This window comes from Mustelus asterias, chromosome 25 (assembly GCF_964213995.1).
Source record: "Mustelus asterias chromosome 25, sMusAst1.hap1.1, whole genome shotgun sequence".
NCBI classification, from domain to species: Eukaryota; Metazoa; Chordata; class Chondrichthyes; order Carcharhiniformes; family Triakidae; genus Mustelus; species Mustelus asterias.
In genome coordinates, this window is record NC_135825.1 from 51,053,209 (window position 1) to 51,070,717 (window position 17,509).

A 17,509-nucleotide genomic window follows, 5' to 3' on the forward strand; every position below is an offset into this window, starting at 1 on the left:
GTTTTTGAGAAACTGAGGGGGCAAGGGGACGGGGGGGGGGGACAGGGGGAGGGAGGGGCAGCAGGAGTTAAAAGTTATCAGGGTAGTCAGGGATGTAGGGTTGAAGTTACAAACAGATCAGCCAAGGAGGAGGAGGCTTGAGGGGCTAAGTGCCTCCTCCTGCTCCTAATTCCTATGTTTGTAAAAATTGGCTTGATATTTCAGCAAACCAGTTAGCCAACTAAATGACTAGATTTCAAAATGTGACCAAAATCTGAAGAGGATCTTCAACTTAAAAATGTATTAATGGCTCAGATGAGTAAACTTGTTTATGATGTTTAAAGTAAACTATCCACCCATCTCAAATCTCCATGTCCATCTTCATGAAATACACTGATATTTAAACAGGTTTTAAGGGTGCAGAACATTTACTAGCACAACTGTAGAGATAGATGATCAGCCTTGATCTAGTTGAATGGTGGGACAGGTTTAAAAAGTTGAATGACCTACTCCTTAGTCTTATGGTAACAAGCTTAGGTAGGGGAGTCACTCATGCAGTTCTAAGAACAGGAGAATGTAAGGATATGGAAAATCATTTTGATGCACAGGTTCACATTTACGGTCTCGTTCAGTGCTCTTCTGAATGTGTACACCACTCTGCCAAATTCTTTGTTCAGAAACTTCTGCATTTAACTGCACAACGTATATGATGAAGCTGTCTTGCTGGCAATATCAAAGCAGCCTACATTATTGCTCTACTTAGCATTCTCCAGTGCGGACACATGTTCTCGAGCACAAACTTGTAAACCAATGATACACTGTCATGGTTGAATAACTGTGCTCTTTTGCTGAAACAGTCACTACAACAGCAGCAGTATAGTGGATGGATTACACCATCATGAGCACATAAAACAGACAAACAAGTGGTTGACATGAAATAAGTATTAAACAAAGAAGAATAAAATAGGAAACAGTAGCTTCTATAGTTAAGCAGCCTACTCTTACTAGCTAACAGAAACAGCTTCAAAACTTGCTACTGCCATGCATGAATACAAAGTACATTACAAATATGCTGGGAGATATACAAACTGGCATATATCCAGCACATTCACATGAAAAATACAGCAGCAAGTGTTAGACGTCAAAACTGATTAAAGATGTGCTTTATTCTTCCACAGAGACACAGCAAAGATGACCACACGTTCAGTAATCTCAAAATGTGCTTTGTTAATTTGCAGGCTTTTCAATGTGAAGTTAATGCTGAGGGATAACTGACTGAACAATTTGTAAAAAGAAGTCTAATTTAAATTGTTTATACATATATTAATAAAGCACCATATATTCAACGTGCAATACATGACACTGTTAAGTGACAGCAACTAAAAGAAAAATTAGTTACCAATTTTTGGAACCATTGAAAGGAAAGGGAAACAAAAAGTCAAAGATGCTTCTGAAACAGGGCATCTTAAAAATTCTACAAAATACTAGACTTCTGAAAGAGAAAAACAAACAAGAACTAAAAGACAACACGCTGTAGATGCTGAAAATGTAAAATAAGAACAGAATGCTGGAAATACTCAGCAGGTCTGACAGCGTCTGTAGAGAGAGAAACAGAGTTTGGTGTTTTAACCACCCAGGGCTGCTGAGTATTTGCAGCATTTTGCTTTTATTTAAGAACTAAAAGCCACCCACAATCAAACACAGCTTACAGAAACACTCTCCTAAATAAGAAACAGGACAGGTTTGTCATCAAAAAACATTAAGCTGCAAATTACTGTAATCGTTTAAAAGATTGCAGAATTCCCCAACACATGATTAAGATGCAGAAAAAATTTTCCAACCACAAAAAGGTGAACTCAAGAAGCCGAAACCAGGCAATGAACCAAATGATTTCCATCCTATCCCCATGCAAAAACTCAACACTACACCTCTCCCCACAACTTCTCAGTACAATACAACTCTGTTTCACCGCCACCACCCCCCCCCCCCAACTCCCACATATCTCATGTAACCAAAACAAAAATAGCACCAAAACTACCCCTCCTGATGATTAAGTCACACCATGACAACTCTTATCCATCTCACCTGGAAGCAAAATTAGTAGAATGTAACTCTCATCTCCTTTCTGAGACAAAGTCAATTTTGTTATTTCCTTCACCTTCCTTCTCCACCTGACCCGATCCACAAACAACACATCCCTCATTTATTCCCCACCTCTGCCTACCCTCACTGCTACTCTCCAGAGACCTCCATTCTCTATGCCTCAACCTTCCTTCGCCCCTCTCCTCTTCCATCCACTTCATGTTCACACATCCTCAGATGAAAGGGAAGGGACAAAGCCACCGAGGTTTGTAAACAATAAATAATATTTTTGAAACCAAAGTGCTTGTGGATCGGAAGTTAATGTAGGTCAACGAGCACAGGAACAATAGGTGAATGATGCAAGTTAGAAGACTCAGTTTTAGGTGAGTTCAAGCTGATGAATGTGGAGGTCAGCAAGGAGAACATCAAAATAGTCAGGCTGAAGGCATCAAAAGCATGGAGGAGTTTTGGCAACACATAAACTGAGGGTAGAAACAGCAAAGCTATGCAGTTGGAAGTAGCTGTTTTTTGTAATGGAGAAGATATGAAATCAGAAGTTCAACCTCAAACCAAAATGGAGGTTGCACATAGCCATACAGAGCCAGGTACAGTGGCTGGAGGGGGTTTGTGGAACTGATGTTTGCGGCAGAAGCTGGGAACAAGAACTTTAATCTTCCCGTGTGGGGGCAGCACGGTAGCACAGTGATTGGCACTGCTGCTTCACAGCGCCAGGGACCTGGGGCCTTGGACCTGGATTCGATTCCCGGCTTGGGTCACTGTCTGTGTGGAGTTTGCACGTTCTCCCCGTGTCTGCGTGGGTTTCCTCCAGGTGCTCCAGTTTCCTCCCACATTCTGCTGGTTAGGCGCATGAACCCGAACAGGCCGGACTGTGATGACTAAGGGAATTTCACAGCAACTTCATTGCAGTGTTAATGTAAGCCTTACTGGTGACTGATAAATGAAACTTTAACTTTTTTAATTATCTTGGTCACCAATCTGAAACTGCAATATAAATTCAGCTTTCCTGCAGAGGCACTATGTGTGCCGATTTTGGAAAAATGTTTCTATAACAACTACTTTGTTTTTCTACCTTATGCAGAGCAAATGCAGAGCCAGTTCAAAAGCAGAGCCAGTTAAGTCTGGCAACCATTTGTAAAATTCAAGTGCAGTGTCCACCAGAACAGGAAAATAGGATTTAAAAACAGAAATATTTTATCTTTATCTTCAAAATATGAAAATTGAATATCAATACCTATACTTTACCATTGCACACAGAGGTAGATAGACACATACACAGGCAGGCAGACAGAACCAACATGTGTTCTAAACCAGACCAGTTATAAATAATATCTTAGTAGAATTAAATGTACAATAACAAGTCATTACATAAATGAAGCAGCTTTCTTCACCGATGGTGACATGTAAGCAATAGTAATATACACAAATATTCAAAATTATACATTTTACAGATTTTTTCCAACAACAAGTTGCTTACCTGATCATACTCTGATGCGCCTGGATACAATGGCCATCCCAGAAACATCTCTGCAATTACACAGCCTAATGACCACATGTCAATAGCCTCACAGAATCGAAGCCCAAGAATGATTTCAGGAGCTCTGCAAAGAGGGGGGAAGATTGATATGCATTACCATCAGTAAAAGAAACACTCCAAAGTTAAAGCATTAGTTAGGAAGCATGCCATTAAACATTTCAAGCCGTCCACTGTAATTTCTATTGCCATTACAAAAAGCACAGATATACAGTGGCAGATTCCAACTTTAAAATGGAACATCCTTAAATAGTTGGAAAAGAATTCAAAGTGAAAATTGTCAACTATTCCAGTGACCCCCCCCCCAAACTACCACCACCACACTGTCAGCAGTTTTCACTGCTTTCCTCCCTCAGTCTGCACCAAGCAACTTTTTATCTTGGGTGACTTTAACGTCCATCTTAATTGATGTTTCTCTCTGTAAAAACTGACAACTATTCCAGGATCATCCTGAAATGCAGAACCCTTGGCTTCTTTCCTCTAATGCAAGCAATCTTCATAAACCCCTCTCTCCCCTGCCTTCTCTACCCTTACTTGCAGCATCAAATGCAAAGAGCTCATGGATTTTTTTTGTCACCAATTGGGACCATTTGATCAGCTGCCTCTGTCATTTTTCTCTCTTCCCACTGGCCAAAGTCTCCTCTGGGCCTAGCCCGGAACTCATTTCCTCGTCTTGTTTCTCTCTCATAGCTCCTCATGCTCTCTCCAAGCTCATCTTGTCCATGAGACCCACCTCCTGCTCGCTCAACCTTATTTGCACTAAACCACCCAACTTCCTGCCCATCCTGGCTCCCCAAGTAAGTTGACATTGTTCAAAGTACTCTCTCTTCAGCTTCTTCCCTGCTCTCCTTCAAATCTGTTATTACCCTTCACATTTTAAAAAAAAAACCTTTGACCCCCCACCTCCATCCCCAAGTCCTTGAACATGTAGGCATCTCCTAAATTCATGTCAATTTTCCACAGTAGCCCATGTTTGAATCCCTCCAATCAGGCTTCCATCCCTGCAGCAATACCAAACGGTTCGCAAAGTCACAAATTACATCCTGTGTCAGTGTCCTTCTTAACCCAGCACAGTTGGTCACACTATCCTCCCCTAAACCCTATCCATTGTCATTGAGCTGCACTCACCTGGATCCATTCCTATCTAATTATAACCTTGTAGCCAGACAATCAATGGCTTCTCTTTCCATTCCTACACAACTGCCTCTATTGCTTCCCCAAGGGTCTATCCTCAGACCCCTCCTATTTCTTATCTACATGCCCCCCCCCCCCCCAAAAATGCAACATCAGTTACATCATCCAAACATCATCCAAAAATGCAACATCAGTTTCCACATGTACATTAAAGACACACAACTCCATCTTCACCACCATCTCCCTCGTTCCCATCCACTAGCTCAAAATCGTAAAACTGCTTCTCCAACATCCAATTAAATACTGAAAAGGCTGAAACCATTGGCTTCAGTGCCCACCACAAACTCCACTCTCTCGCCACTGACTCCATTCCTCTCCCTAGCAACTGTTTGAGGCCGAACCTTAGTGCCACCTTTAACCTTGAGGCAACCTTAGTGCCATCTTTAACCCAGTGATGAGATGGGTTACACACACATGCCATCAATAAGATCGGTGATGAATCAGACTGTTACTCTCTCAGGGAATGATGAGATATGGCAGCGTGAAGGCGAGTTGAAGCCCAAGATTAGCCATGCTCCTACTGAATAGCTGAGCAGGCTCAACTAATCAAATGGTCTACACCTGCTCACATTTCTTGTATTCTCACTTCCATTTCTGTCACATCGCTAAAAATTGACTATTCTAATACACTCCTGGCCACTCTCCTACAATCTACCTTTTATAAAATTGAGGTCATCCAAAACTCTGCAGTCAATGATCTAACCAGGTGCTGCTCACCTATCTCTCCAGTGCTCACTGATCTACATTGGCTCCCAATTAAATAAAAATGTCCATGCTCATTTTCAAATCCCTGGCTCCTCTCCATCTTTGGAATTTCCTCCAACCCTAGACTCCTTCACAATATATTCATTCCTCCAATTCTAGCCTCAGGCACCCCCAATTCTAAATGTTCCACCATTGGTGGCCATGCCTTTAGCTCTCGAAGCCCAAAGCTCTCTGCATAGTTTTCCTCCATTAAGTTCATCCTTAAAACCTACCTCTTTGATCAAGCTCGGTGTCATATTTTGTTTTACTACATTGAAAGTGCTTAAAAAATGCATTGCTATTGTTGATGGGCTTTTGTTCCAGATTCTGAAACAAATACCACAGATGTCAGCATATAAATGCTCCTTTGAAACCTCAAAGATTTCTAAAAACCCAGGTAGATTTATGTGCAGATAATAAAAGTGAACCCCTGGTGATGTTATGGATGGTCGCCATTTTGAAATGCCATTAGCATCTGCCACCAAGAGTGGCCACGTCTTAAACTCCCAGGCACCTTTGCAACATAGCCTGCTTGATCGCTTTTGCCTTACACTTATGAGGTGAAAAACTGAGGCTGACTACTCGACCAAGTGTAGTATGCCATGACTAGGAAAAGTAACTTGGGGAGGGGGTCGAAAGAGGAGAAATTATACACCAGGTACATGCAAATCATCAACTGGCTGCAGACTCTTCAATAAAAACAATGGCTCTTTAGGGCAGGACAACTTGATATGTGTGAGCCATTTCTTCAAATAAGGGGAACGCATTTGTTGATAAAGCAGAAAAATAAAAGACAAAGTATTTTCTAAATACACTTGGGTAGTCTGATTGCCATTTTTTTTTAGCTCCAGTCAGTTAAGTAAGTATCAGCGTTTTTGAACCGTAGCATTTATAGACAGGGCACACTATTTCAGTATAATTCAGAGACTGGATCTATGCCAGCAGTAATATCAAGTATTCAGGAATAGTAGATGCTTGTCTAGTGTTCTCAAAATCCATTCCTACAATCACACCAAAATTAAATCTTCCTTCCTGATTGTCATCAGTTCTCATAATGCCATGGAATAGTTCCTAAACCAGTAAAAGGTGCTATATGAATGGTGTTTTATAAGTACTTGCCTAATTTCCTGGAAATCAAAATCCACCGCCCAGATTTTTATCCTCACGCCACTAAATTTGGCTGCCATGTAAAACAAGGTCTCTGACTGTGCTGTCAGAATAAGGCAGATAGCAATATAAACACGTGAAGCCAGATCATGGATACTGCTCTCCCAGGATCTCAACGCCCTGGTAAAAGTGGATTTTGATATTAAATCCAGGCCAATGTACTCACCAAGGCTTCAGTACATTAAAGATTAGTGCCAAATGAGAACATTTTAATATCTGACTGGTTGGTAGGTGTAGTAAATTAAGAGGCTCAAATCATGACCCCCTCACCTCAGTTACATGAATCAAACGGAGATGTGGCAAATGGTCAGGTTTATTAAAAACAGCAGAAAGCCACTTGGTAACATTCAACCATTAAGATACTGCAAGGAATTTGTTTATACCAAAAAAAAAGTGCTTCTAAGTACAAGATTTTCCATGACATGAAAATATACCAAATGTGCCAAAAATAAGTCACCAAATAAAAGAAAACCTTGATATCAAGTGGTGAAAATGTCGTGCAAAAGGACGGTTTAACGTTCCGCAGTATATCCTGAATGCACCATTAGAGGATATAATCATTTACAGCAAGTTTTACAGCCCACCTGTCCCAAAAATAAATTTCCTTCACTCAGCCGTCACACTTCCAGGGGGAATAAGTACAGAGAAGTGAAAAAAAACACCTCTAGTTTTCTCACTACCTGGCACCTTATAGGCCATGGATTGAATTCAGATCTTTGTGGTTAGTACAGTTCAGTGCCACACAAGGTCATGCATTCATCAATGTAGCACTAGAAATCCTTGTACTATGACATCCTGTATATAATGTTTTGAGAAAGAATTCATTTTATTTGCATTACTCTTAAATGGGTAAGTAAAATTTATTGACTTTTAGGGCAGCGAAGTGACATTTGTCATTTGCTTAATTCTGTAACTCTCATCCCCCCATTCTGAATCAATAAATGCTATCAGAGATATGAAACTTTTTTTAAAAAATTATATAAAATGGATGAATGGATGGAGCAATTAGATTATCAACCAGAAGGCTGCCAAGACATCAAGAAGAATTATGTTTCCTTGTGGAGCTAACTTAAATCAGTGTTTTTTCAAACGTTTCTTTGTGGGGCCCCATCTCAATTTCAACACACTCTTGAAGAATTTTCTGTTCTGAAAGTGTCAGCCAAATGAAACAGCATCGTCATTTCAGAAAATTATTTTCAAATTATTTAACAGAGTTAAACTTAGCCAAGATGTCAGACAGAAGTTTAAATAACATTCAACATAATGGACTTATTACCAAATTGAACAACAGTTGAAACAAAATTGTCTTGGCAGACAGCAGAGAGGGCTGGAGAATTGTTGTTTTTCACACTGGAAAGAAGCATGTGGAGGTGTTCCCCAGGGGTCAGCTTTGGGCCATTACTCTTTTTAATCAAAGCTTTGATGGCCCAGTGCAAACTATTAGAGGCACAATTTCAAATGATACAAACAATACAAAGCTTGCTAATGTAGTGAACAAATAGGATAGCAACTGATTCAGGAGGAGATGGGCAGGCATACTACAGATGAAATTTAACGAGAGGAATGTGGAGTGGTGCAATCTGAAAGAATAAGGAGTGTCAACATAAACTAAAGAGACAGTCACGGGAGAGATGTTCAAAATTGAGAGAGGTTTTTGAAGATGTGCTTGCAAGCAGGGGATAGAAATTCAAGATAATTTGCAAAACAACCAAGGGGGGATGTGGGGATTTTTCTTATGAAAACAGCAAATTATGATCTGAAATGTACAGTCTGAAAGAGTGGTGGAAGTAAATTTCATAACTTTCAATTGGGAATCATGTAATTGCTACAAAATTTAAAAAAAATACAGGCCTGTGGAGAAACAACAAGGGAGTGGGACGAAATGAATTGTTCCTTCAAAAAGCCAGTATATGAATAATGGGCTGAATGGCCCTTCTTCTGTGCTGTAAATTTATTATTCTAAACAATCCTATTTTTCATGAACCATTAACCCAGGTGTATTCAACTTTAAACGTGCTGACTTTACATTATCATTTCAAACATAACCACAGAGATCTTCAGAAAAGGGCAAACGGTTTATATGATATACGGAGAAACCAGAGCACTATGCATTCTCATACTACATCCATACTCGTTTTACACTAATTTAAGCAATATTTTAAAGTAAAAATCCAAGACCATGCTTAGGTATACTTAATTCAGAGTATAGCGTCATATTTTATAAATATAGAACTCATGGAAAGAAGTGACTGAGCTAAAATTTAAACATCTCCACTATTGCATCATGTAGTTAATGCTTTTCAGTCATTCCCAACCTACTTTTCCTAATATGCATTTTCACATAAAGAAAACACTGAAAATTCATTCAGAAAATTGCCAATAATAAAAGGTGCTTTTTCAGTAGATTGGATGGGTACAAACATGTACGGTTTACAGGTCATGACCATTACTTATACCATGTACACAGCCAACACTACCTGCCATCACACTAATATCTTATTAAGCAGTAAGTTTACTGGAAGCCAGCTGGTTTCTAAAATTAGTTTTCAAATTTGTGAAGGTTCTGCAGAGGTGAAAATTTGAATCCAAGTTTCAGGTAGATGCAAATAAAGCATAGCAATCATTACTCATTATGACAGCAGCCCCGCAAATAAACACAATCAAAAGTTTCAGGGTATGTTGTTCTGTGACAAACTCACTCTATTCCAGAAAAAAAGGATGGGGTATCTATCATCTGCATGGTTGTGAAAATAGAATATTGCAGTTTGAGTTACAAACTGTAACACTGCTATAAGGTGTTTTATCACTGGTCATAGATGCTACAGTCTGGTTATTTGCATTACATTGGGTATCAAATGCAGTTTCAACTTTTACAATTTACTACCCTCTTCCCCATAAAGCAAATACCCAAGTAAAGTCTTTCAGTAGGCCAAAAGGATCACACCATTTTAGCCACAAATACATTAAAACATGTTGGAAATACATATGGTTAACAAACGCATACATTCAAGGCAGTTTAGTTCCCAATGTACTAACCACAAAGGGTAGCTTAACATAAATGTATACGGTGCTTGAAACAAATATTTTCCAATGGAACAGGAAACTAACTTTTATTAATTACCATTCCACTTGTGCGTACTGGAGGTGGAAGAGGATTATCTTTAATCAAAATCAGACATTCATGAATACCCACTTCCTGAGAGGGACATGGCAATACACATTGACCAGTCAAGTTCTAAAACTACTAAATGATACATTCACAAGTGCTGTGCTATCCCAGTTAGTAATAAACTTTGATCTTATACAAAAGGGAAGGTAGAGAAAGTAATGTTGTCACCAACTGATATTAAGAAAATATACAGCATATATTTCTCATCAATGGGCACTTCAGTAAAAGTCTAGACCACCTTTACTTCATGGTTTGAACGGAAAATATAAAAAACCACCTTAGAACTGTAATTGTACATTTCATGTCTTTTCAAAGCCTGCAATCTACATTATCTCAATGGGTAAACTTCCAGTCAGAGAGCAATAATCTAAATGCAAAACATGCATTTCCTACCTACAAATGCAGCTAATTATATGGTGCCTTATTAACACAGCATCCTGACACATCATTCGACACTGATCACTAACATGACAACATGCCTTTTGCATTTGCGTCAGTCTTGGCTCACTGGTAGCACTCCTCTCAATCAAAAGGTCATGGGTTTAAACTAAACTCTGGAGGCCCAAGTGCATAATCTCAGCTGACACCAGTGCAGCACAGTAAGTAGTCTCACAACACCAGGTTAAAGACCAACAGGTTTATTTGGTAGCACGAGCTTGCGGAGCGTTGCCCCTTCATCAGGTGAGTGAAGAGTTCGGTTCACAAACAGGGCATGTATAGACACAAACTCAAATACAAGATAATAGAATAGAATAGAATAGAATCCCTACAGTGCAGAAGGAGGCCATTCGGCCCATCGAGTCTGCACCGACCACAATCCCACCCAGGCCCTACCCCCACATATTTTACCCGCTAATCCCTCTAACCTACGCATCCCAGGACTCTAAGGGGCAATTTTTTTAACCTGGCCAATCAACCTAACCCGCACATCTTTGGACTGTGGGAGGAAACCGGAGCACCCGGAGGAAACCCACGCAGACACGAGGAGAATGTGCAAACTCCACACAGACAGTGACCCGAGCCGGGAATCGAACCCAGGACTCTGGAGCTGTGAAGCAGCAGTGCTAACCCACTGTGCTACCGTGCTTGGAATGAAAAGCTACCATGGTTGGAATGAGAGTCTTTACAGGTAAGCAAGTCTTAAAAGGTACAGACAATGTGAGTGGAGAGAGGGTTAAGCACAGGTTAAGGAGGTGGGTATTGTCTCCAGCCAGGACAGTTAGTGAGATTTGGCAAGCCCAGGCAAGTCGTGGGGGTTACAGATAGTGCGACATGAACCCAATATCCCGGTTAGGCCGTCCTCATGCGTGCGGAACTTGGCTATCAGTCTCTGCTCAGCGACTCTGTCATGTGTCGTGAAGGCCGCCTTGGAGAACGCTTACCCGAAGATCAGAGGCCGAATGCTCGTGACCGCTGAAGTGTTCCCCAACAGGATAAGAACACTCATGGCTGGTGATTGTCGAGCGGTGTTCATTCATCCGTTGTATTCATTCATTCGTACGCTACGACAACGGGCTGCTGTGGCAGGGCTGTGTGGTGTCGTGGTCACTGTTCTCCTGAAGGCTGGGTAGTTTGCTGCATACAATGGTTTGTTTGAGGTTGTGCGGTTGTTTGAAGGCAAGTCGTGGAGGTGTGGGGATGACCTTGGCGAGATATTCGTCTTCATCGATGACATGTTGAAAGCTCCGAAGAAGATGTCGTACCTTCTCCGCTCCGGGGAAGTAATGGACGACGAAGGGTACTCTGTTCACCATGTCCCGTGTTTGTCTTCTGAGGAGGTCTGTACTGTTTTTCACTGTGGCACATCAGAACTGTCAATGAGTTGAGCGCCATATCCTGTTCTTGTGAGGCGTCTTTCAGCGTCTGTTGCGATCCTCCTCATCTGAGCAGATCCTGTGATAACGGAGGGCTTGTCCGTAGGGGATGGCTTCTTTAACGTGTTTAAGGTGGAAGCTGGAAAAATGAAGCTGGAGAGGTTATCCGTTGGCTTGCGGTAAAGTGCCGAGGACTGCCTTGATGGAGATGCGTGTGTCCAAGAATACAATCGATTCTGGAGAGTAGTCCATGGTGAGTCTGATAGTGGAATGGAACTTGATGTCATCATGTAGTTGTTTCAGCGATTGTTCACCATGAGTCCAAAAAAAGAAAATGTCATCAATGTATCTAGTGTATAGAGTCAGTTGAAGGTTCTGTGCGGTGAAGAAGTCTCGTTCAACCTGTGCATGAAGATGTTGGCATATTGAGGTGCGAATTTGGTACCCATGGCTGTTCCATGTGTCTGGACGAAGAACTGGTTGTTGAAGGTGAAGACATTCATGGTCTAGGATGAAGCGAATGAGTTGTAGAATTGCGTCTGGAGATTGGCAGTTGTCGGCGTTGAGTACCGAGGCAGTTGCAGTAACGCTGTTGTTGTGGGGGATGCTGGTGTAGAGTGCCGAGACATCCATTGTGACAAGGAGTGTTCCTGGTTCAACTGCTCCATGGGTACTGAGTTTCTGTAAGAAGTCCGTAGTGTCGCGACAGAAGCTGGGGGTTCTTTGTACGATGGGTTTCAGGATGCCCTCGACGTAGCCAGAGAGGTTCTCACACAGGGTCCCATTGCCCGATATGATGGGACGGCCGGGTGTGTTGGCCTTGTGTATCTTCAGAAGGAAGTAGAGATTTCCCACGACTTACGAAATGTCACTGTCCTGGCTGGAGACAATTCACAGCTCTTTAACCTCTCTCCACTCACTTTGTCTGCACCTGTAAAGACTTCATTATCTATTAAGACTCTCATTCCAACCATTATCTTGTAATTGAGCTTGTGTCTATATATGCACTGTTTGTGAACTGAATTCTTCACTCACCTGATGAAGGGGCAATGCTCCGAAAGCTCGTGCTACCAAATAAACCTGTTGGACTTTAACCTGGTGTTGTGAGACGACTTACTGTGCCTACCCAGTCCAATACCAACAACTCCACATCATGGCTACCGGTGTAGCAGTAAGGAAATGCTGCACTCTAGAATGTGCCATCTGATCTGTGGGATACTGAATTGAGACCCTGTCTAGCCACTCAGATGAATAGAAAAGATCTCCAAAGAGCAGGGAAGGTGGACACAAAAGATCCTATGACGTTATTCAAAGAGCAGGGGAGTTTTCCAGTGTCCTGAGCATTTATCCCTTAACGTACATCTGACTCCAGATGCTCTTTGCGAGACCTTGCAGTGGATAAATTGGTTGTTGCATCCTCAATATTACAACATTGACAATAACTCAAAACTGCTTTATCAGTTGTGAGATCTTTGGAACATCCGGATAAATAATGCAAGCTCTTTTTCCTACACAGAGCTTCTAAGGTAGAAAAATGTCCCCAGGCACTTCAGGAAGCATAATAAAACAAAAAGATGTGCCTAAACGCTTGGACAAAGAGGTGAGTTCTAAGAACCTCATGCAAGTCAGAAAAGACAGGGTAGTAGATGAGCTCAACTTAGAACGAGTAGGAAACAGATTGAGTTCTGGATGAGGCTGGAGGATGAGAAGTCAGCCCGGAGGCTAGCTAGAAGTGACAAAGCCATGGATGAGGAAGTACTATTATACAGATCTGTGCAAATTTGAAACACCACAGATGTAACACTTGCCTTCACAAATTCATTCAATGCAACTGTGGCAATGCTCTGGAGTGAACATCTAGCAAGTGACAACAGTCAACTATAATCCAGGTCCCCCAATGCCACAAACTTAAAATTCTTATCCTCTTGTTTAAATCCTTTTATGGGTTCATCACTCCCTAATTCTGTGACTTTCTCTAACCCACAACTCCTGATCTTGTGTGTTCCTCCAACTCTCACCTCTGGTTCTTCCTCCTTCCATCATTAATATATAAAGGGAGAGGTGAAAAGTACTGATATATTAATGCACAATGATCGCTGTGGAACACAACATTGGCCTTCAAAGTAAACACTGGAGCAAGCAAGACACTAATTCATTGAAACAGTCACTGCACTTCAAAAAAAGGTTATTGTCTGAAGCATTTTATCTGATATGATGTTACATAACTCCCAAGTCATCTTTGCTATCATTACACTAACAAAAACAAGAACTCTATTCAGTAAAGAGCATTCTAATTTTGGCAATGCATTTAGATTCTGAGAATCATGAATATGGCACAAAACCTAGAGTGCTAAAGGAGTAAAATATATTTAACATTACAGATAACTATACTGTATAATATTGTAAGTTTCTAAATATCCAGATCAATTAAGATTGTACAGCCTTCAAGCACCCACATTATAAAATGCATTAGTAGTAGTGCTGGGGCATGACCCTAATAGAAAGCTCGAGAATTTGGCAATCGCTTTCTAAAGAACAAACTGTGACCATAGTGCAGTGTTCTTTCTCACCCTTCTTAATGTCAAATCAGTTCGACAGCATTTGATGATCAATTCAGCTATTTTATACCCTGAATGATGCACACTATACTACTTTGGCCACCATGACTAATTTACTAGAGTACAAATCAACCATTTACATTTAGTGTGATAGTATGTGTGTGTGGGGACATTTTTGTTTTAAACTGATCCATTTTCAATAATAATACAATCAGCACAGGGACTTACCACATCAAGCAACCTTAGGATCCTTATAGTGCAGGAGGCGGCCATTCGGCAAATCAAATCTGCACCAACTCTCTCAAAGAGCATCTTACCCAGGCCCACCACCCCGCCGCCCTATCCCTGTAACCCGGCGCCTTTACTATGGCTAATCCACCTAACCGACACATACTTAGAATGTTGGAAGAAACCGGAGCACCTGGTGGAAACCCACACAGACATGAGGAGAACATGCAAACTCCACACAGACAGTACCCAAGGCCAGAATCGAACAGAGGTCCCTGGCGCTGTGAGACAGCAGTGCTAACCACTGTGCTACCGATGAAGCAAAGGCAACAAACCCCTCGCAATGCTGAATGTAAATATACACAATACTGATCTTCTCAGTTTCAACATACATGCAAGTGAAATGGATCTGGCCAAAACAATTCTTCTATAACCATAATACCGCTCTAAACAATTCTACCATTTTTTAAAAAGTATATTTCAGATTACTTTGTGAATAAACTATAACTGGACACCTTGAAAAAAATATTTAGCTTTCTTCTCCTTCTGCACTTCTTCACCTGATGGTCACAGTTCTTGATGATGTATGGCTCTTTTCATGCAGAAGATCAGACAGTGAGTGCTAGGGCTACATGGTAATATTAAATAAGACCCTTCCAGTTACCAAAATATTGTATACTCTAAGAAAAAAGTAAACAAAAAAAATCACTTCCAATCCATCAACAAAAAACATACTGATGAACTTTTCCATTCTAATTCGATGGTCATACCTTGCACATAACCATTTCCAGCGCCAGGGACCTGGGTTCGACTCTGACCTTGGGGTACTGGTTATGGTTATGGAGGATTGCTCATGAGAACTACTTTTCCAATTTACACGGCTAAGCATCATCTAAGACCAGGTTACTGCAGACTACTTGGAGGGTCTATATTATGACACATTTTTGAATTGCTGAAATCTTAGCAAGATTCAAAGATTAAGAATAGTTTAAAGCTAGAAAGGAAAATCATTTTACAACTCAATGACATCAGTTTTGAAATGGATAAGCACTTGAGTATCCAGAAAACAATAAGAATGCACAACTGAAAATATACAGAGCATTAATTGAAGCAAAGGATTGCATAACTTTACATATTTATTCCTAGTCTGTGCAGCACAAAATGAGTCATCAGATGCAATAGCTCCTAGATTAGTTGTATCCATACATTAAAACTAATTTAAAATAGTAGCTACAGCTACAGATAAAGTCTAGATTACAGAATAAATATAAAAGTAATTTCAACCAGCTTTTGTCTCAAATAATATTCTCTGTACTGCTGCCTTTGGTTATGTAATAGTATTCAGAGTACTTAAACAGAACAATTATCTGTTGTAAATAGATCCAGGAGTTTACATAATCAGGACACAAATCTACAATTCTCAATACATGTCGGCACTTTTATACAACCACAGATTGAGTGGAAAAAATACTTCAATCAATTTTATTCTATCACACTTTCTTAAAGAAACAAGCTAATTTTCATATCTAGTTTGAAACTCTCTGTAATGTATCAAATTTAATACTAAACAGCCTTTTTTGAAACCTACGGTTTCAAGCCCTCTTGGTTAACAGCATACACATTATACCTTGCAATTGATGAGAATGGAGGAAAGGCTAAATTTTCATATGGTCTTGTGTTAAATTTTGAAAAGTTGATGTATGGATACAACTAATCTAGGAGCTATTGCATCTGATGACTCATTTTGTGCTGCACAGACTAGGAATAAATATGTAAAGTTATGCAATCCTTTGCTTCAATTAATGCTCTGTATATTTTATATATTAACGATCTAGACGACGGGACTGGGGGCATTCTGGCCAAGTTTGCCGATGATACAAAGATAGGTGGAGGGGCAGGTAGTATTGAGGAGGTGGGGAGGCTGCAGAAAGATTTAGACAGTTTAGGAGAGTGGTCCAAGAAGTGGCTGATGAAATTCAACGTGGGCAAGTGCGAGGTCGTGCACTTTGGAAAAAAGAATAGAGGCATGGACTATTTTCTAAACGGTGACAAAATTCATAATGCTAAAGTGCAAAGGGACTTGGGAGTCCTAGTCCAGGATTCTCTAAAGGTAAACTTGCAGGTTGAGTCCGTAATTAAGAAAGCAAATGTAATGTTGTCATTTATCTCAAGAGGCTTGGAATACAAAAGCAGGGATGTACTTCTGAGGCTTTATAAAGCACTGGTTAGGCCCCATTTGGAATACTGTGAGCAATTTTGGGCCCCACACCTCAGGAAGGACATACTGGCACTGGAGCGGGTCCAGCGGAGATTCACACGGATGATCCCAGGAATGGTAGGCCTGACATACGATGAACGTCTGAGGATCGTGGGATTATATTCATTGGAGTTTAGGAGGTTGAGGGGAGATCTGATAGAGACTTACAAGATAATGAACGGCTTAGATAGGATGGACGTAGGGAAGTTGTTTCCATTAGCAGGGGAGACTAGGACGCGGGGGCACAGCCTTAGAATAAAAGGGAGTCACTTTAGAACAGAGATGAGGAGAAATTTCTTCAGCCAGAGAGTGGTAGGTCTGTGGAATTCATTGCCACAGAGGGCTGTGGAGGCCGAGACGTTGAGCGTCTTCAAGACAGAAATTGATAAATTCTTGATTTCTCGAGGAATTAAGGGCTATGGGGAGAGAGCGGGTAAATGGAGTTGAAATCAACCATGATTGAATGGTGGAGTGGACTCGATGGGCCGAATGGCCTTACTTCCGCTCCTATGTCTTATGGTCTTATGGTCTTATGAATATAAAGTCAAAGCATAGCAAATTCAAGATTGTAGCAGATATGGACTATACCTGAAATTACCAATTCAAGTTGGTCAGAGAGGTTATTCACTAAACTGGATTTCACTGCAACTGCAAACACTAAACACAATTCAGATCTCAATACCCATGGATAAAAGACATCCCTCAGAGTAACACTCAGCCACCCAGGTCAGAAGATCACTGCCTTGATTCCCACACTGCGACAAG

The 17,509-nt window shown here is 40.8% G+C and overlaps 1 protein-coding gene across 4 annotated transcripts in view; it reads right to left on the minus strand.

Moving 5' to 3' along the window:
- Positions 1–17,509, minus strand: part of LOC144479169 (homeodomain-interacting protein kinase 1-like) — a 110,195-nt gene that overhangs the window by 49,038 nt on the left and 43,648 nt on the right. For all 4 annotated transcript variants that reach the window (XM_078197769.1, XM_078197770.1, XM_078197771.1 and 1 more), the window contains one exon: positions 3,557–3,680. In XM_078197769.1, the coding sequence (XP_078053895.1) occupies positions 3,557–3,680 (124 nt within the window). The remainder of the gene's footprint in view (positions 1–3,556; positions 3,681–17,509) is intronic.